Source organism: Euleptes europaea, chromosome 15, assembly GCF_029931775.1.
Source record: "Euleptes europaea isolate rEulEur1 chromosome 15, rEulEur1.hap1, whole genome shotgun sequence".
In the NCBI taxonomy this organism is placed as follows: Eukaryota; Metazoa; Chordata; class Lepidosauria; order Squamata; family Sphaerodactylidae; genus Euleptes; species Euleptes europaea.
This window is the reverse complement of record NC_079326.1, coordinates 26,738,512-26,762,099: the sequence shown is the minus strand read 5'-3', so window position 1 is coordinate 26,762,099 and position 23,588 is coordinate 26,738,512. Positions and strand designations below refer to the sequence as shown.

General features: G+C 41.6%; 1 protein-coding gene across 3 annotated transcripts in view; it reads right to left on the bottom strand.

The window, feature by feature from the left end:
* MBD5 (methyl-CpG binding domain protein 5) overlaps nt 1-23,588 on the bottom strand; it is a 40,650-nt gene that overhangs the window by 13,718 nt on the left and 3,344 nt on the right. For 2 of the 3 annotated variants that reach the window (XM_056861143.1, XM_056861144.1), the window contains exons 2-6: nt 21,546-21,648; nt 20,334-20,514; nt 17,212-19,347; nt 5,709-6,035; nt 2,478-2,686 (exon numbers count right to left, since the gene is read on the bottom strand). In XM_056861143.1, coding sequence (XP_056717121.1) covers nt 2,478-2,686; nt 5,709-6,035; nt 17,212-19,347; nt 20,334-20,514; nt 21,546-21,648 — 2,956 coding nt within the window. Of the gene's footprint in view, nt 1-2,477; nt 2,687-5,003; nt 6,036-17,211; nt 19,348-20,333; nt 20,515-21,545; nt 21,649-23,588 lie in introns of all 3 variants that reach the window. The other variant, XM_056861142.1, reaches the window with a different exon arrangement.

The window sequence follows — 23,588 nt, the reverse complement described above, 5'->3', positions numbered from 1 at the left end:
GCAAGAAAAAAAAGGTAAAGGTAATGGTTCCCTGTGCAAGCACGGGGTCATTTCTGACCCATGGGATGACGTCACATCCCGACATTTACTAGGCAGACTTTGTTTATGGGGTGGTTTGCCAGTGCCTTCCCCAGTCATCTTCCCTTTACCCCCAGCAAGCTGGGTACTCATTTTACCGAACTCGGAAGGATGAGTCAACCTTGAGCTGGCTATCTGAAACCAACTTTGGTTGGGATAGAACTCAGGTCGTGAGCAGAGCTTGGACTGCAGTAGTGCAGCTTACCACTCTGCGCCATGGGGCAAGAAGCAAGAACAGGACACTTACAACGTATTGTTGCAAATTAGTTTTGCCTAGTGCATAAGGTAATGATCTTCCTCATTGCTATCTACCCAGCTCTCTTTGTGTAGTACCTGTCCTTAGCTAGCTTTAAGGACAAAACATAAATGAAATGCAGTGTACGTCTCATTCTAAGGAAAGCATTTTTTAAAAAACTTAAAATTTAGTTCCAAACATACTTTAAAGAAATGTACACCTCTGCAAGAGCTCTGACTTTACTTGTGCCTTTATAGAAATACACTCAAATGTCTCAAAAGACTCTGGGAACATGCATAACTGAGTTTCTGCCTACCCACAGAGAAATCCTCCATCTGCAACTCTTATACCAGCCTGTAAAAACCATAGTGTGCCACAAGCAAGTAGTAGGCGCACCATGCAACATTTTGCTACAGAGCAAGTAACTCCAAGCAGTATCCTAAAATTCCCACACACACTTTTCTTGTTTTTGCCTGCATTAGCTAGCAACAATTAAGGCCCAGGTAAACCTTCCTATTACACAGGCTCAATTGTATCTTTTATTTCTGTTCTTGATTATGCTTCTGGATGGGATTGTAAGGATGTGCATTGTATGTGGGAAAGCACACTTCATCAGAAATGCTATGAAAATGGCCTTAATTGCACATGCAGACCGTAGAATTATGCCCTTGGATTGCAATCCTGCACATATTGCTTAAATTCAATTGAAGCTCATGTGATTTATTAAGAATTATGCATAGGACTATTTTGTTAGCTTAAAACAGACTTTGCTCTTAAAATGGACTGCTTCCACCTCCCTGTTCTGGCTGCAGCCCCTTGTGCTCCCTAAATAGTGGTTTGTGGGGACTGGGGACTTTTTTAAAGGTTTCTCGCAACGATCCCTTTATAACTCATGTCTCAGTCACCAACTGCAATCCAGTGCACAGTTATAAGAACTTAAAGTCCAACTGAACTAAAACCAATATAATTTTGTGCAAGGTTGTAGCCGTCATTATTGTTATAATACCAAACATGTACATCATTCATAGACTAAGACCATCATATTTTGTATATAAACTTATTTTACTTTGTTGTCTATGCTATGTCTGCCATGGCTCAATTAAAAGATCTACATAATTCATTCTAACAAAGGAGCACCTGCACAAAGAAAGCCACACAACTTCGATTTCAATTGTAAGCTACAGTTCTGATAAATCAGGGTAATGTTTAGCTTTCTACACTACCAGAATGATGCATTTTGTTGACATTTCTCAAAACATCAAAGCTGGTCTTGTGCTCCACCCCAATTAGTCATGTGTTCAAATTTTGAGTTTGGCAGTTTCTTTATAATTTTAAATACATGAGGTAGTTTTCTTTTCAGAATCTGTGTGTGGGTGCGTGCGCCGTCAAGTCACAGCTGACTTATGGCGATCCTGTAGGGTTTTCAAGGCAAGAGACGTTCGGAGGTGGTTCGCCATTGCCTGTCTCCGCGTGGGCTGAGAGAGTTCTGAGAGAATTGTGATTGGCCCAAGGTCACCTAGCAGGCTTCATGAGGAGTGGGGAATCAGACCTGGATCTCCAGGTTAGAGTCCACCACTCTTAACCACCACACTTCCTTAGTTTAGCCCAGTGATTCCCAAACTTTTCAGGCCACCACCACCTTGGTTCCACAAACTCAACCCCAGTGTTCCCTACCCTATCCAACAACACAGTTGAAGGGGCCCACCTCTAGCGCTACCCTGCTGCCTCCTTGCCTCTTAGTGCCCCCCTAGGCAATCCCACTGCCCCCAGGGGTGGTACTGCCCACTTTGGGAACCACTGATTTAGCCTTTAAACCGGATAGCATTAGCTCAGTGAAAACCAAGTGGGAAGATGTTTTTCAGGGAATGGGGATGGGAACACATTTATTTGCTTACCACACTTGCCAGAGGTAAAAAACTAATGTATTAACTTAAAAAACCCAAAACCCTATACGTAATTACTCCAGTCTGAAATCAACAGGCCTAGATTGGAGTAACCCTGCATAAGATTATACAGTTGAAATGTCAGAAGAGGCAAAAAACTGAAACGACCCCTCCACACAAACAGTTTTCCTTTTAGGAAACAATGGCTTGAAAATCCAGAAAATAAAAGTAACTGTGTAATTCACGGATGATTCTAAAAAAGAAGCAAAAAATGTCCCTACTTGGAAATTCTGGAACAGACAGGCCATGGGGTTTGGATTGTTAGTTGGCCCAGGAATTGGGGGCTGTCCTTGAAAACCCTGGAGGTTCTGATAGCCTTGGAGAAGCTGCTGCTGTTGATTTGAAGGAAACATCTGATTGTTGTTGAACAGTGACTGCAGATGCGTTAGCTGATGGCTATTAAGAGCAGAGTTTATCGATGACATGTCACCTGTAATTCCAAACACAGGGATATTTAAGTCAGCAGACATCCAAGAGTAAGCATCAGGTTGTGCTGTACAACGTAATGGCAACAATGCATAAATAAAACTTCTCTGCAAGTTTTTAGCGAACTAGTTCTCTGGGATTATTTTGTGATAGCACAGATTTGCTGCTATCTTATCTGAACTCTTTCTGCAAAACAGTCTAATTCTGGATCTCATTTCCCACAGAACTTATAATTAATTCTTAAATTCACAAAGAAATTTGTTCCTCAAAGTGGTCAGTTGTTCTCACAATGTTTCTTGAAGCAGAAGCAACATCTTCACAATTTATGGAACACACAACGATGCTAGCAAACTTGTCTTGCCAATCAACAATTTTTTTTACAAAATCTCTGCTTTAAAATGTACGCTATGTTATTTTAAAAAAACTGTTAAAGCATACATATGCAAACCAATAATACCAGCATGAAAAGTAAACCTTCTGGTGACTTAAAATGTATGCACATTAATGCAAATTGGCACATTCTTAGAGAAGCAATTTTAGAAGCTACAGCCTGAAAACAAAAATGAGAGGCCACAACAGCAAAAACACTTCACTGATACAGGCAAAATTCATTTTAAGTGGGACTGAAAGACACTGAAGTGTTTTCTCTTGTATACTGGGGTTGCATAGTTTCCTGTTCTAAGTACTGCATCAAAGCAGGCCTCAACATGACCTAGGCCTCAACATGACCGGTGCGATAGCGTCACTTAGTGACATCTTCATGTCCTGACGAGGGAGACGCTCTGGTATTTGGGCAAAAACGAGCGTCTCCCTTGTCGGTGGCGACATGATGATGTCACTTCTAGAAGTGACATCATTGCACTGGCAGAATCAAATTAATTTTCTGGCATATTCTTAACAAATTAGGATGGGATTTATACTAAAACTATGGATATATAGCTGTACACACATGCACGCAAAATACATTATACAACTAGGTATACAACTAGGAATATTTATAAAACAAAATTCTAGATTGCTAGAGGAAATATCATTAACCTTTTTTTTAAGCTTTGATTTTTTTATCAACATACTTCCATTTTAAAATAATTTATTTTAGACAAATGATGGCAATTTAAACCATGATTACTTCAGGCTATTTTGTAGACTAGATTGACCTGAGAACTATAAATAGTATGACTACGCTTTAATTATCAGCTGAAAGCCGCCTTGAATGCCTCATGACAGAAATGGGGAATATAAATTTAAATATAAAATTAAAGGACTTGGTAGACTCTTGGGTCCAATTCACAGTTAAATCTGGTTTTATATAGTCATGTTTTGAACGCACTTGTTCTACAGTACATGGCTCCCCATTTGAAGTCACCGGTAGAGGATGTTACTACTTCAGGTTTAAACATGTGACTAGGGACCCCAGCTTCCCAAGCAGTTTGGAAACCTTTGGTTTGGAAACTACGGACTTTTATGCATGGCTGTTTCACTTGCCGTCACCCCTCTGATGACTTTGGGTCTTTGTGTTGATTATGCATGCCGTTTCTGACCATCAAGCGGTCGCCTCACTCTCCTTCTGCACTTCCCTGCATTTTGCCTGCATTTTCAAATTTGAGATAAAACAGGTCTCTGAAAACGCAGGGAAAATGCCGGGAAACACGGGGAGAGCGGGGAGAGCGAGGCGAACTCTAACGATCAGAAATGGCATTCATAATCAACACAAAGATCTGAAGTCGTTGGAGGGGTGACAGCAAGGGAAACTGCCATGTGTAAAAGACCTACGAAACAAATGAAAAACAAAGAAACATGAGAACGTAAATCTACAGCGCTAGAAGGATAGCCTATTACTTTGAACCTGTGCAAGACTGTCCTTGGACTACATTATGTAGTGCTTCATAGGAATCTGAGGGATGGGTGTATTGGTGTTGGAGTATTTCAGATTCAGACGGACTGGGAAGATTCTCATCTATTGCACAGCTACTCGTACTAACCCTGTGATGCCTTAGAGATTTTAAACAAAATACTGCATCCCAAAGATGCACCTGCACACAGATAAGATTTGAAAAATGTAAAAGCCATTCCAACTGGTTGACTGAATTTAGATGGCATCAAGCTTTCTAAAACAATAGGGTTTTTAAAATATGCTGCTTAAAATTTTCTGTCAATTGTATTTGCAATTTTTCTCTGGAATGGTTAAGACAAGCTGACATAATGTAAACCTTTTAGGGGAAAAAAGTGCAATGAAATGGAATTTTGAAAAAAAGGTAGAAAATAGAAGCTCCCCCCCCACTTTTTTTTCTTTTTAAAATCTGTGAAAATATTTAACTTACCAAGTAGACCTGTCCCCAGTAGAGGGTTAAGTAGCTGTGGCACCACAGAGTTACTGTTGAGTTTAGCTGGACCAGATGTACTCCCAGCATTATTAGATATGTTCAGCAATGTTTCTGCCATTGACACCACTGCTGTCCCACCAAGTGTTGAGACAGACAGTGCTGCCACTGCGGATGATGTAGTGGCTGTGGTAGTGGTAGCCTGGGAGGAGGTTGCTATGGAAACCTCTGGATGATTAGCATTGTTTCCCGATGTAGAGTTCAGAACACCTCCCAACAGCTGGGGATTCAAGGTCATTAATCCCGAGGCCCCAGTGACAGCTGGGAGGAAGAGGGGATTTGAAGTAGTGTCTGTGCCCGGAAAGCTTGGGAAAGGGTTTCCCAGGGGGCTGGTTAAGAGGGTCTCGGCTCTGTTGGTGTCTGACTGACTGCTTAGCAAATGATCGGGTGGCGGGGCTGTCATCTGTGTTACTGAGGGCACCGGATTGTTTTGCTGTTGCTGTAACAGGTCTGAGATGGAGAGATTGAAAGGTGCTAAGGGGAACATGGCGGCTGCTTGGGCTTGGTTCTGAAGAAGGGCTGCCAGCAGCTGAAAATGAACAGGTTGCAGCACCTGCCCATCCGCATCGCTGGAGAGCAAAGCTAAAGCAGCATTTACACTTGGGTTGAGAAAACCTAAAGGATTGAGGTTGACCTCAGACTTGCCTTCTCCTGCTGAAGGCTGCAGTATATTTAATAGATTCTGGTTTAGGAGGTGCTGCTGATTCACTGGCAAAGAGATAGGTAGAGAACTAAAGAGATTTGGATTCAAAGAGTGCGGAAGATTGTTGTTTGAAGAGCTGTTCTGTGGAAAATGCAGAGCATGTTCATGTCCGTCAAAAGGAAAGTCATTCCCAATGGGGAGCTGGCTATGAAGTGGGTTTCCAGCTGCAGTTGTGACGATGACACCATCTTGAAGAACCGATGTGGTCTTGGTGATGGCCGGTTGACTGGTGCCAGCTATTGTAGTGGATGATGACGGCCCTGCCCTCCCTATGAATGCAAAATAAAGGTAATAAAGATAAATATGACAATGAGTATTGATAATGAACTTGTCCACAAAGCTATATGAGGCTTCCAAACACAGAAAATAATATTCAACACTGAAAATGCACTACAACAAAATACAAGATATCTAGAGCCATGTTAATTAACAAAACATGCTCACAACTGCCTGTACAAACAGAAATTCTGGCTTTACTCTTGAATTTTAGTGTTGTGCTAATTAAATGGCCTATAATATGTTTCTAGTATTTGTGTTAACTGTAATTTCATTCTTAAATTTGCTGAGAATGGTATGAAGAGCTTCCGCCACTTCCTTCTAGAAGTCAACTGGGGGAAGCCCTGGGGAGTATATTCTACAGAAATACAGCTGAAAAGGTCCCTGATAGTTTACATCTCCTCAGAGAGGACCTCTGAACAGGACTCTCTGGTCAACCATTAATAGAAGGGCATATAAAACATACCAAGTTGTTTGACTATGAAAAGGAACTCATAATGAATTATTTCAAAGACTATTAAGCTTGATCCATTAGCTCTACACGTTTGGAATGGGATGAAGGGGCATTTGCCAACGTTGATATTATCCAGGTTGCAGTTAAAGACCGTTTTGTTAGGTCAGGCCTTTAGTATGCCTCTGCCTTGATTTTCTTTCTGGTTAAAGATGTTTTTGTGAAAATGATTTCCTCGAGTTCTGTTCCAGTCTTGAGCTTTAAACCATCCATTTTCATATAGCAGTTCTGGTTTACATTGTCTCTACATGCTATAAACCAGCTTAGACACTAACAGTGGAAAGGTGAGGTAGAAATGTTTCATATGAATCAAATATATTTTGCATTCATTCAATATATTGTGCATTGGTTCAATACAGCTACAACAAGGTTGGGCACTTACTACATTTGTAACAACTAACAACATTACTGGGACATACAGTAGGTATAAATTCTAATGATAAAGAGTGCGGAGGTTAAGGAGGGAGATTAGCAATTAGAGGAAGCGAATTCCACTCTCAAGACTGCCACCATGTGGTTTTCTCCATCTAGAACATAATGAGAAATGCATTTATTCTAGAGGTTGGAAAATGAATTTACAAAAAGCACAGCTCTCAGGTTTTTCAGAAGAAAAAGACTAGGAGCTAATATCAAAGTTCATTAACAGTTTATTGAAAGTATCAGTATTTATAAAGGTTTAAGGAGTTCTTCTCAGTGAAGATTAGGATTATAAATTTATTTCCACCTTGCTTCCCCCACTCCTAAACTCAAAGTGGCACCCATAGTTCTAACCCACATCAATTTTATGAAGTAATGGTGTCAAAGCCCATGCACAGAGAGATCCTAAGAACAGTTGCCCCTTTCTAAGCCCACTGAAGTCAATGGTCTTAGCAGGATGTCATTTGGTGCAATTTTAAGAAGTCAGTGACCTCTCTGATTTAGGAGGGTTTTGTACCTGGGTTCCCATACTGAATTCCAAATTGTAAAGCACTTTGTACAAAAATATATATTGCAAAGGCACATCAGGTTATATTTACAGAGATAAATGGGTATATAGCCATTATATGGGCACTGCTTTCATTTCTTTGAATAATTTTCTGTGGAAATTTGTTTTCGCTTTTCAATATTTTGGTATTCCAACTCTAAAAAAAATGTCCCTTTACTTCCTCATGATTGATAGAGATAGTTAAATTTGAAGCAATGCAAACTGCATGTAAAATAAGTGTTTATTAGGCGAGAGGATAAACAATTCCTAAATACACGGAGCTTTCAAGGACATTTTAACGTATTAGCACAGCAAAAAGAGGACATTCCATAGCCCAAGAAAATGTAAATATAAAAAATGGAGGTTAATTTGATGTCAGCAGTGCATTATTTTATTCTTTAATAAGTGGCAGCAAACTGCTGAGAGAAGAAAGCATCAATCACATTTTTGGCAACTCCACAATCACAGCAAAATAGCATTGGAAAGATGAAGCCAAAGTACAGACAAAATCCAATAATACATACTATCTAACAGCTCAGAACTGAGCCAGACCACCCCCCCCCAAAAAAATCAATCCTAGTATAAAGATACAACATATCTAATTAAGCCTAGCAAGGGAGATCAGAAAACTGTAATGTGCAGCCTGGTCGAAGGCTTGCTAACTGATTTACATTGAACATTTCCATGCCAACATATAGGGTTGGATCCTAAAGAGCCACAAATGGAGTGAGTTGAAAGGGATTTTTGGCAAATGTCCCCTTCTCATTCTAGCCTCTGCAAAGCCATTTCTGAAGGTCACAGGCTCAAAAATGGCATGTGATGTAGTACAGGGGTCTGGGTGCAGGAAGGGAGAACTGGCAGAAACCTCCTCTCCGACTCTTATGCAAACTTGCTGTGGAACGGCTCACGCAAAGACAGCAGAGGTGATTTCTGACAGTCCCTCCCCTTCTGGCTGATGTTCCCTGTGTGGCATCCAGTGTCATTCCTGAGGAGCAGCTTTCCAGGAATGTAGAGGGAAAGATTCCTTCTAAATATGCGCTTCACCGAAAGTTCTTTAGAACCCAACCCATGAGCTTGGTTTGGAAGGCTGGAAACGAATCGTGATATTTTCCATACTAGCTCGTGGTTTCATATTCAGTTGGCTGTTTAGCATCATCATGGCAAATTATAAGAACTTCAACCCAAACCAAAACTGAACATTCACTTCAAATGGATTTCTAGTTTTAGCTGGAAGGAAAAAATCTCATCAGATTGAGAGGTTACGGTAAACTAAGGGTGTGCCAAACTGCAAAAAGGGAAGAACAAACATGCTAGTCTATAGCATGTTTATGATCCTGCAAATATTAATTTATATTCAGAAGTATAGAAAATCAGGAGGCTATAAAAAGCAACTCTGCTAGGACTAGCTATGTGCTGAAGACAGATTCTGTACGGATTACTTTGCTATATGGATTAGTGTGTATCCTACCATACATGCATGGAATGTGGAGTTTCCCTGTGTTCATGTCATGATCCCCACTGGACAGTCCACAGACTCGCAATCTTCAGAAGATGAGTATGAGGAACCAGGAAAAGGAGAAAAGTCAGGGAGACCACCGGACTATAACAGCCCCCTATATAGCAGACCCTGACCAATCAGCTGCAGGGACCGACCTCGAGGAGCCTGCTGTGGAGGCTCCACCACCAGAACCTCCTTGTGCTCTCCCAGATCCCGGGACAGCTACACGTCCGCCATGGTGGCCCAGATCACTAGCCCTCCCCCCTGGCAGGAACAGTGGCGGCAATGGGCTCACACAGATGCAGCCAACAGAAGACACAGTGCCAAGCTAGCAGCCCATGCTCCAGCCAGTGACCCAGACTATTGCAGATCCCTGCAGGATTTTGGCCCCATTAAGACCTAGGTGAATTTCAGATGTTGCCTTCAGAACAGCTGGGGCTACTTTTAGTATTTAATAGGAGAAAGAGGGATCAACTGGTTCGTGAGGCCATTAACCTTGAGCTCCAGACCCTGCCAAGCTATAGCTGGCAGGTAAGGCTCTGCTCTTGAGGACAATGGTGGGGCTTGGAGACCTGAGGCCAGAACAGTTCATGTCTCGTTCCTGCAGCTCCTTCTGGCACCTCTGGTAAGATCATGCCAACAGTCATGGGACCCATGTGGAAGAATGGCTGCTCAGGGGATGGGGGACTCAGAAAAAACTAGGTGGTGAAACTGCTCTTCCTTCAAGCACATCTACTGAGAAAAGGGGCAGATACCACATCCCTTTGTCATTTCTCAGTCCAGCCACTGACTTGAACAGCTGTTCTTCTGCATGGATCCTACAATTCTAGGAATGATATTACCAAGGGATGGAGGGGCTGAAGGAACAGAGATGAACACAGGAAAATGTGCGCCTTTCATGCTTGGATTGTTGGATACACGCCATTACAATAACTGCTTGGATATAAATAACAGCACAGTAAAAGATTCCCATTTTGACAGGCATTCTTAGAGGCATGTGTTATAATGAGTAAACACTAATTCAAAATAAAAACCTCATCCAAGAATGTTGACTTTTGCCCCTGATGATTAAATGGCACCCATAGGAAACATCACTTCTCTTAAATGCAACTGTTTTGATTGTCTATGACAGACGTTAATTATGAACTTGATTCTCCACGATTTCCTATTCTCCCCCCCCCCGCAAGTATATAATTAAAAAAATAGATGCCACAGAAAGTTTTGGGGTGCTTAAGACTTTAAATAAAATTAAAGTCAAGATAAAAATAAAGTAGCCTAGTTGCGATAAAATAAATATTTATGAGCGATTGCCAATTAAATCCCAGTCATATTCTTGCATGCCCACAATATATAAAAATGCAAATGCTGACACAGATATATAGAACTGGGTTCTTAGGAAAAAAACATTACTTCCATTACAATATAAAAGTTAAGCTACATTTTAAAGGTAATTCCATAAAGTTCTTGGTTACTTTGTGATCTGTAACCCCAGCCAAGAGCACTTTCTAACCATGCATCACAATGTGTGACTATCATGTCTGTTTTTATTAGTTGTGCTGTTACTAATTACGTCTTCTGCTGTTTTTACTGCGTCAGTTTTGAGATTTCATATGTGGATAATTGTGAAAGGTACTGGTGCTGCTTCTATTATTTTGTGGTGTTTTAACCCCCATTTCAAAAAAAAAATTTTAAGATTAAAATTTTTTCTGTAAACCTGGAACTTTCCCCTGGTTTGTAGAAGGATCTTTGTCTGTTCATGGCTCCAGTCTCTGGATTTAAATACCTACAGATGGGGTGAGATTTAGATAAACTGATGATTCCCCTGTCGCATTTTACTAAATCTTGGGCAGAGGCAGACTGAAAGGCAAAAAATGGTCCTGGAAAGAGCCTCACCCCTGGCTCCACTTCAGTGGAGGTGGGGGAGAGAAAGATGGCTTGCTCCCATCTACATTGCACTGGGCATGGGCAACCAGCTTCTGGTGGCAGCAATTATCCCAGGCTCCTACAAGACAGATGCTGCCGGCTTGTGCTGGAAGCTCACATCCACCTAGGGTTGCCAACCTCCAGGTACAAGCAGCAAAGGCCGAGGCCGGATTGAAAATTTTCATGAAAAAACCTTAACATCTTGTAGTATCAGATGGGGTTATACATGTGATGAACCATTCTACTAAGTTCTAATTCCTTCTCTAAGAGTGGTTGGGTGGGCAAACTGAAGAAGATTCGAAACGCGTCTTTGTGACGGACCCACCTTGGACCGCATTTTTGTTTTGTTACTATTGTGATTGTAATACCACCATTGTTGTGTATTGCTTACAACCACCACTATTGTTGTGTATTGCTTATAACCATATCTTTTTTGGTTTATATTCAGCCCGGGAGGCTTCATTTTTGTTTAGCTGTTCGGCTTTCCTATATTTTCAGCCTTTTGGCACTGCCTTAAGCCCTGCGAGGCTAGCCCTGCGAGGCTATTGTGTATGTGTGTTGTTTGACACACTTTTCATTTGTTTTGGTGGTCTATTTTCAATACATTTGACAGTAAGACAAACACAATTGTTGTTTTTTGATATTGATGTTTATTATTTTGAGCCACGTGCCGCCTCTTTGTACAGCAACCTCCAGGTAGTAGCTGGAGATCTCCTGCAATTTCAACTGATCTCCAGCCGATAGAGATCAGTTCACCTGGAGAAAATGGCTGCTTTGGTAATTGGACTCTATGGAATTGAAGTCCCTCTCCTCCTCAAACCCTGCCCTCCTTAGGCTCTGCCCCAAAAACCTCCCACCGGTAGCAAAGAGGGACCTGGCAATCCTACATCCACCTCACACCAGGGCAGGTCGCTGGCTCCCCTTTGTAATGGCTCTTGCCTACTTTATGTGTGCCATTGGCCCACTGGGACTTTTCCTGGTGGTCTTAATGTCAATCTACTCCTGTCACCAGGGAACAGTCCTAGGAGGGATAGTAGACTGCGATGAGACAGGAAAGTTAGCGTTGTGAGCCCCATTTTGCTAGACAGAATCCAAGTCAATGTTTCGTTTGTAAAATTATACATTTGAAGGAATCCATGACATTACTTCAAGGATGGCTATAGCCTGATGGACACTTATCTGGTTTAACTCTCTATACACATAGTGGTGATGAGTAAACACTTGCAGTAGTATATATGTGGCGCTGGCTTTATATACACATGTATGTGCACTTTTTTCCTGTTCATTCTGAAAAAAGGAGAATTGCATAAATTGTTCTAACTCCTCATCATGTTTCAATATACTCAAAATGGTGCACGAAGATTAATGAATCATCACCTTGGATACAGAGGAACCTTCTGAGTAAGTGTAAACTAGCCCTGTGACAGTCTTAACCTTTTATACTGTCATATGATCCTGTTTTAAGTCAACCGTCTGGGTTGGATCCTCTGCAACATGAGAGCAAGGATCAGTGCCCCCCCCCCAGCAGCCCCATTCAACAACAGCAAAATTGATTCCTAGGGTTATGATATTTAAATGGACTACCAGCCATGTGGGTTGGGAGGGTACATTGCTGAGGACAGGGGTGAAATTGCCCTCTCCTGACAATATAGCCCCCAACAGAAGAGGCAGGAAATAATTTTATTCCCTTCCCCGACCAGCTCACGAACCCATGTTATTGTTAGTCCACATGTGCATTGTAAAGCAGGGACTCAAATTTCCTGGGACTGGATGGGGCAGCGGGGTTGAAGAGAACAGGGAACCATCCACGGCCATTAGCACCTTTCAGTCTCCTACACAGTGTCCTATTTACAGACAGGTGTTCACAACTGCATTCCTCAGCAGCAGCTCTTATCCTGGCTTATCACAGTACTGTGCAAACAGAGGCTTCCCACTTCTCGCTTATTTTATCTCACATTTGCCTGTGCTGGGACTTTACAACAGTTGTGGTCAGGCAGTTAATACAGTAGTAGTAACTTGTTGCAAACAGCCAAAGGCTGTTACTATCTTAAATAGAACTGAGCGTACATAAAATGTAGGGGATGACAGGAAATAACAGTAAACAAGTTAGATAGAAATTAAGAAAAACAAAGATAAAATTTCCTACCCTTACCCCCAACAAAAAACGCACACACTCACACCATAATAAACATGTAAATTAAGCTATAGTAAGTTGGGCCTTGAGCATGTCTCTAGCTCAATTTCCATAGTGGCCCAAGCATATAATGAAACCCTGTGGGTGATGCGCAGGTCTGCATCAGCTAGAAGGAAAAGAATTTGTTCTGTCAACATACATAGATCAAGGACAGCTAAGATAGCCTCAAGAAAGCTGGATCAAGGCTACCCATAAAAGAAGGCAGAACAAAACATAATGAGGAAGGTGCTTCAATTCTAAAGCTCCACAGAGACACAGGTTCTGTGCAACATTTTCCATGTGTAGTTAAGTAACTTTGTTAACATGGCTGATAGCATAGTTTGAGAGTGTGCAACAGTGAAAGCAATTCTGAGTTTATGGAAGGTCGTGTTAAAAAGGGGAGGAACACTGTTCCTTTTGATCAAGGGTTCCTTTTGATCAATCCAGGCCATGGGGAAAATTTGGAGCTGGTTATAACATCCCTGTCAAAACAGCATCAAAACTGAATACCCAGTCACTAAGTCTGGAGCCATCCGGAGAGTCACGCAGGGAGTTAGCTGGTAAGAAATAGTAAAGAATCTGATTATATCTTGGAACCTAAGCGGTATGTCTCTGCAGCAGGGTAAGGCACTACCCTGAAAGGTGGCTGGTTGAAGTATTCATCTTCTTGCTCAAATAATCAGGACAACATGTACATGAGCCCTGACTGAGGTGAGGTCAAGTTCACTACATTTTTTTTCCAGTGTTGCCCCAATTTTCCCACTGCAAAAAATGCACATTTTGAATGTGAAAAGCCTTGACTTAAAAAGCATTTCATGACTCCAGCACTCCAGACAAGTCAACTTTATTTATTTATATAGGCATATTTATGATGCACCACAGAGCACCCAAATTACAGGCATGGTGCCTGAGGCCATCAGCCAACTCTGTTGTGTTAAGGTTTGACTCCTATTTGCTGCACATTGTTTTAAGGACCTGGGGGAAAAATCAAGGATCTTAAATTTTATCCTGAGGCGGGGTGAGAGGTATAAAAACTTTCTTCCACTGGCTACCAGAAACTATTGCAAGTGAGAAAAAGGGAATGTCTAAAATGTAAAATGTAACAGCGCTCCCATTTACTCATCCCCAAATTCTGAATTCCCCTGAGGTATGGCCTCTGTTACAAATCAGTGCACATCAAGGCCAAAATGGTCACAGATAAAACCTTGCCATGCTGCAAATAAGGCGGCTTTTATGGTCCAAAAACGGGAAAAAAAAATTCAATAAAACTATATTTCTCAGCACCAAACCATAATGGTGAATGACCATTGGTCAGTGATAGCATATACTTTACTCCCCACAAGAGTGGGGTGGTCATGTCAGTTTTGTAATACAAAGGGTTGCCAACCTCCAGGTAGTAGCTGGAGATCTCCTGCTATTATAACTGATCTCCAGCCGACAGATATCAGTTCACCTGGGGAAAATTGCCGCTTTGGCAACTGGACTCCACGACATTAAAGTACCTCCCCTCCCTAAATCCCGCCCTCCTCAGGCTTTACCCCAAAAACCTCCTGTTGGTGGCGAAGAGGGACCTGGCAACCCTAGTAATACATGAACCAAGAGCTCAGATTCTAGCCACAGCAACTTTCAGATAACTCAAATCATACTTTCCAGGTTGTGAAATTGCCTTGCCTGATATTAACAAGCTCTGGCTTCCTAGGCCTTTATGACTGAAGAAAGCAGCAGTTACTAACATTTGAGCCAGCCTGCGGGGATTACATATCCCCAAGGTCCAATGCATCCCCACCTTGACCCACTGTCTAACCACTCCCATCTTACTGGGCTGAGGATCAAGGCCGAACATTTAACACACATACTAATTCTGTAACTTTGTGGCAGGACAAATTTTCTTGTCCTTAAAAAGCTATGTAACACAGCAAGACAAACCATAAAATGCTTCTTTTTCCTGGCCTGAACTATTCTAGTTTTAGTTTAGTTTTCAGCTACCCCTTTCACAGGCAATAACATTATTCCGTCCTTTTAGAGATTAGTTTAGACGCAGTTGTCAGCTGCATCTTGCTCAGAAATCCTATCATGAAAACAAATGTAATATGCAGAGGGGCTAGCAAGAAAGAATGCTTATTTGGAGATAAAATGCAGCAGCACAACCTACTTCCCTTTTTTGATTTTCTCTAGAAAAAAAATCAGATTTCTCAGAGTTGGTTCTCACTGTAACCCTATTTGCAAGACATTGGACCGCTATTAAATATTTAAAATTGTCAGAAATGGGAGGGGCTGTATTGGTGAAGAAATCTCCCTTTGAAAAACAAAGCGTGGTTTTTCATGTATAACACATGCCTTCAACACAAGCTATGTCCAACCGTGAACATTCTTCCATGGACAGAATGTGCCTTGGGCCAGTGGAAAGCATTGCCCATAGATGCACATGGCAGAGAATACTACCTTCCAAAATTAGATGATTTTTTTAACCTAATGTTTATCAGTCAACAAAAGATCAAGCAAAAATACGTGATCCAGTTCTATTAAAACATAAATGAAGGTTATGTTATTTGAGCTCTGAAACAACACGTAAACCTCAACAGAATCCATAGAGATCCTGAGGGAAAACATTTATTCCTGGGTTTTCACTCAAAAATGAAAACCCCAATAATTAGCAATTCTGCTAATTCTGAAGAAAAAACATTTTGAGTTATCAGTCCCTCTGCCTTCCACTTTTCTATGCCTGGAGAAGCAGGAATAGCTTGACATATAGTTGCTATACTTGGTATTTCTATTGAATATAGATGTAAGGATTATGCATTATATTGTCAGTTTAAGATAAGGCATGCCATATAGGTATGAGCCTTTTATTGGTGAAACAGTCTGTAGTCACATTCTATATACATTCCTACACTTTAAGAGGCATTTTGCTAGTATATCAACAAAGTGTCAGTTCAAGATCTAAATATGAACCAACGATGTATCAGCTCTATTGCAAAAGTGACTGGAAGGAATTTCCTCACAATCACAGAAGAACAACAATATTAATCGAAGCTCAATGATTTTTGAGAGGAATCAATGCAGAACAAACTCGTTACACATAAGAACATAAGAAAAGCCATGCTGGATCAGACCAAGGCCCATCAAGTCCGCAGTCCGTTCACACAGTGACCAATCAAGTGCCTCTAGAAAGCCTACAAACAAGATGACTGCAGCAGCATTATCCCACCTGTGTTCCAAAGCACCTAATGTAATAGGCATGCTACTCTGATCCTGGAGAGAATAGGTATGCATCATGACTAGTATCCATTTTTACTAGTAGCAATGAATAGCCCTCTCCTCCATGAATATGTCCACTGCCCTCTTAAAGCCTTCCAAGTTGGCAGCCATCACCACATCTTGGGGCAGGGAGTTCCACAAGTTAACTATGTGTTGTATGAAGAAATACTTCCTTTTATCAGTTCTGAATCTGTCATCCTCCAGCTTCAGCAGATGACCCCGCGTTCTAATATTACGAGGGAGAAAAGCTTCTCTCTGTCCACTCTCTCCATACCATGCATAATTTTATAGACCACTATCATGTCTTCCCTTGACCGCCTTCTTTCTAAGCTAAACAGCCCTAAGCATTTTAACTGCTCCTCATAGTGGCTCTGGTCCCCTAATCATTTTGTGTGCTCTTTTCTGCACCTTCTCAAGCTCTGCAATATCATTTTTTAGGTGTGGTGACCAGAACTGTACACAGTATTCCAAGTGTGGTCTCACCATAGATTTGTATAAGGGCAATATGATAGCAGCAGTTTTATTTCTATTCCTTGTCTAATTACAGCCAGCATGGAATTTGCCTTTTTCACAGCAGCCGCACACTGGGTTGAGGTCTTCATCCACTATCCACTACCACCCCAAGATCCCTTTCTTGGTCTTTCACTGCCAGACAGAGAATACTATTAGAGAATACAATTCTTGGATTGTGTGTAACATTGCACATTTCGTGATGCATTAAGTTGCCAAGAACTTGCCACAGAAATGTTCATTCCTCTCTCTTGAAGAGAGGCAACAAAATTCACATTTTAAAATACTCTCATCCCAACTCTCAGATATATAGATACCTGCCAGAAACATACCTGCTTCAGGACTTGTTTGATTGCAACTGCTCACAATGCTGTTTGGTATCACAGGAGTGGAGGCCACTTGAATTCTTGGCTGAGCTGGGTTCAGATGTAATGAATTTCCTAAAGCCATTCCAGACTGACTGAGCACTCCACAATTCCCACTGGCTTGCATCTGATTTATTAAGCCTGTAAGATGGTTGTTTGGACTGGGGCTAGTTCCGTGGCCAAAGTTAGTGTTTGAATTCTGGCAGTGCATACTTTCCCCTCTTAGAGGTATATTCTGTGTCAGTGAATTCTGAAGAGCGCCCGAGCTCATATTAGTGTCTGTAAAATGCAGCTGATTAGAAGAGCAAGGCAAAGCAGTATTTGAGCTCCCACAACCAGTAGTGCTATTGCTGTTCATATGAGAGCTTTGACAACTCATGGATTGAAGCAACTGGGACATCGAAGTGATGGGAAATGAACCTTGGTTCTGCTTTCTTATCAAATCAGGCCCAGATTTAGGAACTCCAGAACTCTCCAACTGAGACTGTCTAAGCAAACTCAACACTGTAGTGGTTGGTGGTTTCCTTTTCCTTAAAGGGTCTTTCTGTTGAGACATCAGTTTATCTCGTAGTGCTGCTCGACCACTTTGCCCTTCATTCGATGTTAGAAGCATGTTGGTGGTAGGAGGAAACATGGTGTTTAAAGTGCTATGTCCATCATTGCTGCCACCACTGGCAACTGGTCCAGAGTTGCTACTGCTGTTGCTATTGTTACCAGCAAGTTTATTTTGATTTGCTAGCTGTGCTTTGGCTGCTGCTGAGAGTAAACTACTAGCTGGAAAAGAGGCAGCATTGTGCTGGTTCAAGATCTGATTTAAAGGCATTCCCAGCAAGCCAGGTTGACTTTTCATGGGCCCACTTCCAGCAGACGTGGATGGGAAAACTGCATTGCTCGGAGGATTTAATACATTACTCATTCCAGCAATCAATGGATTAGGGATGTCTTTATATTGATGGAGTCCATCAGTCTTGGTAGAAGGACTTGATGGCATAGATGGTCTAGGCGATCCTATTGTTGACCTTGGTGAGCGAGGAGGAACTTTAATATTACTACAAGATGACTGTGGTCCTACTGGAGGCATCATGAAATTTCCATGATCAGATGATGTGGAAGATGAGCGTGATCTTTGGGGCGAAGCCTCAATCCGTCCAATTCCAGATCCCATCATATGAACTGGTGATGTCACTGGTGAGGGTGAGAGAGAGGTTGAAGAAGTGTGCTGAACTCTTTGCACATGACTCCCATGATTTGTATGACCAGGTTTTACGGTTGGCAAAGGGAGATTACTTGGCAAAGGGACAACGGCTGGAGGCATGCTTACATTCATCACAGGTACCTGAGAGTGGACATTTGAGTGATAAGTACTTGGATTAATGATAACGGGATTCTGATTCACTGGTTTGCTAGGAATAGGATCAAGAATGCCAAGTGGATCCTTCTCTGATGTCAGTGGCTTTTTCTGAAGAGCACAAGAAGGTGGAGGTGGTGGTGGAGGGCCTTGGGGTGGTTTGTGGTGAAACATTGCACGTGGCATTTCCATACTAGTTGAAAAGTTACACATGGGTTTTTTCATTACTGGACTTTTTGTGGTCAGGGTTGGGGAAAGAGGTATATTAGTCCTTCCAGCCATTGCACAAGATGACTGCACAGGAGAACCATGTAGCATCACTGAAGGAGGGGATAAAGGGGTTCTGTTCATATGAACAGGGCTAGAGTTAGGTGCTCCATGAAAACCAGAATTATTCCTTGTGAAAATATCTGGACTTCCAAGTGGGTCTGTCCTAGGAGAGATTGAGCCATCTCCATATATTTGTGATCCCGATGAAGCTGGACTAGGCATTCCTCCATGACTGCCCCGATATGGAGACTTCTGTCCATGTTCATTACTGCCCAATCTCTGCCTCGGATAGATAGAATGAAGTTCTTGTTGCTGGCTTCCGGTCATCTCTTGCACATACAGCCTACCCATGGCATTTGAGGCCCCCATCATCAACTTGAAAGGAGTCTTACATTCTGGCATCACAGAATTTGTAATCACTTCATGTGATTTATTCCTCACTGATCTTGGAGTTGTCGCTCGTGAAGGTACTATTGGAGTTGCACCTGATTTAGAGAAAATATGAATTACTGTCATTCAACTAAATAGAACATACTACAGCTGAGTCAAATTCTTTTCCATGCACAAAACTGCAAGAGTACTGCATGTGCAGATTAGATGCAAAACAATATATGGTGCGGAGGAGCTCTGAATCAGAGACTATGTTTAGACTTCACATTTCCTATGCTATTTACAAACTGAGGAAAATGCTAGCCTGACCTCCGCTGCATTGCTGTGTTGCTACTGAAGAGGCCTGGAGGGTGTTTCCCCCTAAATCCATATTTGGCTGTCCATGGGCTATCTGGATCTGCCTTTACAGCAAACTCCAATTACAAAAAAAACAAATCAAAATGAGCAAGAGAAGGTTATCCTGCAGATATCAAAGCACAGCAAATGGTTATCAAACCGTTTAATCAAAGGCTTTAAATCCCAACACAATTTTAAGCAAATGTAGGCAGGGCTCTTTCCTATTCAGCCTATTCGGATATTAGTCTTGGAGCTCTGTGTTGGGCCAAGTATGTACATGTGAAAATAGGAAGGCTATGCTCCACCATACTAATGCATGGTCTGGGACATTGCCTTCTTCTCTACATGCTTGGCTTTCTTCTAGTCCTCACTGTTGTTCACCATTCTAGAATGCATGTCCCAGCATCTCAGCTTTTCACCAACAGATGGAAGTTCTGCACTGCATTTCTACACATCAACATATGAATCTCCCTGTTGCCTCTAATGACGCAAAGCTGAATTACTCTGTAAAATTTACCATGTGCCATGCTTTAGCTACCATGGTAAACTGTCTGGTCTACCAAAGTCACCCCACACAATTTAGCTGCTTGTTCCATCTTGGTTTACATTCTCATGTGCACGCTCTTTATTTTGATATTGTATCAACAGATATAATTTGTAACTGACTTCCACAAAACATCAATCATTTCTAAAGGCATTTATGTCAGAAGTACATATTTTCTTCCTCATGCAAAAAAACACTTACTCGTTCCACCCCCAGGACTAGTCAGAATCAGAGATGGATGTGGCACTTCCATGCTTTTATGAAGTGTAGCCACTGCGATAATTTTCCTTTTGTGAATGCATAGCTTAGTGACATCTTCATCTGCTTTAACATCTTCAGCTGTTCTTTGTGTCACAGCAACTCCAGGATCAAAATTAAATACCTTAAAAAAAATAACGCCAGAATCACGTTACCGATAATATTTTGTTACAAGTCTCAGATCCTCTCCTCCCCGCTTCAGCTGAAATCCAATCAAGTTAAAAATAAGTTTCCTTTATTGCCTGTCTTTGTAACTGGCACTTCAGAGGAAATCAAAAACTTAACTCAATGCACTGAGAACATCATTTCCCTCCCAGCATTCAACAGCTGCAGGACGACCAGTTCTCCATGCTTTTGGTGCCTTTCTACAGGGCTCGGGCCTCTTCTACCTGGGTCGTCCCACGCCCCTTCCTTAAACTCTCCAGGCAGCAAACTTAATTGCTCCAAGAGTTCACAGAGCTAGCTGCCTCCTTAAAGAGGCAGTGTGGGAGACAGAATGTGAACCTGAAGGAAATTAAAATGAGGGAACATTTCGCAGCTAGCAGAAAAGAGGGAAATTTAAACAGACTAGTTGAAAGTAACATCTCATTCCTACGATAGATAGACATGAATAGTATGTCTCTTCCACTCAGTAAGTAAACAGGTCAATGTCAATACATGCGTGGCTTTTACCACATTTTCAATTAATAAATTTGCATTAATTTTATGTACCAGTGCTTATTGCGCATGGTAACTGCCTTGAGTTATACATGAACTATAACATACCTTAATGGTTATAGGGTCGTTCTTATGTGCCACCTAACTGGCATTTCTGCTTTTATATTTATTAGGGGAGCGGGGGCTAATGTTTTCTCCTTCAAGATCCACTGCAGAATGTGGAAATAGCTTGCTTCTTACAACCAAAAATCAAGACAAGAATTAGAAGGATCATATATCTACCAACTTATCTCCTTAGCCTACTGAGCAATACACCCTTAAAAAAATACCATTCTGCTACAAAACAATGGCTATTAAAACTGTATTCTGAAATAGAGACTAAGCTCAGGCTCTAAAAGGCTCTAAGATGTCAGTAACATTCTTGTCAGAACTGCATAACATTCAGTTCAATATATTACTTTTATATTCACAGCATATTCACAGTTACCCCATTTTTACCTTGGGAAGGATGAGAGGGCATTCTAAACCACACTTGCATGTTCCATCGGTCAGCAGGTATGTTTTAACCTGCTCCAAACAGGACAATAAAGACCCACTAGGACTGAAAGAATAAAAAACGTAACAAATACACATTAATCAATATTTTCAGACAACATGTTTCACACACAATTCAAGGAGCAATATATTAATGGGTATGGCTTCACTATCCCACAGCAATATACTCAGCAAAGTTCAAATAAATGCAATGTTTGTTTAGAACTATACCTCTAGCTTATACCTGTAGCCTACATTCTACTGCAACAGTTCAAGGCTTGATATTTCAAAGAAGTTCCATTGCTCTCTTGAGTGTTGTAGGGTACCAACCTTAGTATTAATGTATAACGCATAGAATGATGGCATATGGCGCACAGGAGAACTGTGCAACTACCACAAAACCTTTCTAGGCCAGAGGACTAGGTACGCATCTTCTGTGCAAAGTCTACAATACCAGAAGCTTCTATTTCAAGCAATGCCAGGCTGGATCCAAGGTAGGTTTCTGGCAATGGAAAGGAGTGGGGAGAGGGGATTTTCACTTATTTAGCCCTCATACTGCTCCTAAGGGTCCTCTGTCCACTGGAAGCAGCATTTTTAGGGAGCTCAGAGGGCTGCTTCAGAAGGGGGAAGCAGGAAAATTCCATTCTGCTGATGGAAAATCCTTCTGTTAGCAGAAACAAAACTTTGGATTCATCCCAATAAACATCTGTAAGCTCATATATTTAAACAGATTTTAAATCAAGCTATTCCTAACCTAATTGCAGGATTCCCACAGTATTATATAAAAAAATGTATCATAGCTAAAAGATAGAAATTTAGTTTAGAAAGCTAATGTTCAACTGCCTAGTAGGCAGAAGGGGTCTTCACAGCAAATGACGCTCATGTACAGAAAACAGTTGTTTAATAATATGACTAATTTTATAACCATTTATTAGTAATATATTGCTCCTCATCCTTGTACAATTGTTGGTTAGATTGTATGTATTTAGGCAATGACGTAGTGTTGTGACATAAGGCACAACTAATGGATGAGGCCCATGCAGGCTTAACGCCACATAACAGGCTTAGATCCAACGGACCATTTCTGCGCATGAAACAATTTCTGCCAATGGAGTGTCACTTCCTCTCCCACTGCAGCCTAAAGTGGATCCAAGCCATTCTTCAGGAGTGCCATATTCAGTCTAGGCACTTAAACAGTCATTGTATTATATAGTAACATTTGGAGGCCATAATACTCTTATTAGATTGGATGATGGATTACAGCTAGGAGTATGTGTTATGCATTCATTCAGATTCCACTAAACACAGGCCACACAGATGAGCACACGCAGGGGCTAGCAATGATGTAGGAAGTTTTGCTGGTCTTGGCCAGTGCGTAGATGCCATGATCCTCCTACTCCCCTAAAGGCAGAGGATAGGGTTTTGTATTCGATGTCCCCTGAGCTTCAAAAGGGGCTCTTCTTGGAAATGTAGAATAAGGTTGTGGAACAATTCCTCTCTTCCTTCCCCAGATCTAAACTCGGGTGGAGGGAAGGAACTAATATGCTGCCGAGGTATTCCAAGACCCCCCAAAAATCAGTGCAACTATAGAGACAATTCCCTTCATTTTCCTCCCAGCTCTAAGCCTGGGAGAAGGGCAGGAGCTGGTCACATTCAGCACAGCAAGAAGTGATGCTCACAGTAGTAAGCAAAAGTCCTGTTCCAGCAGGTTTTGACTTTCTCCCTTCATGCTTGCTACGTGCTGACAACAAGGTAAATTGTATTACCTCGCTCATAGAAAGGGTACAAATAAGGGGAATAAGCTTGAGTTGCCTTAGTCCTAATTATCCTTATACTGATTTTCTAGACAGGCAAAGCCATTTTTATGGTTTTTCCAGGGCTGGTTTCAAGTTTTTCTTTTAGGCCATTAAGCTCTCACCCAGGCCCTAAAGAAACAGTTAGTCCTGCTGCTTTCTCAGTGATGCTGCAAACCAGACACAGTTCTGTTGTTGCTCTACAGGACAAACA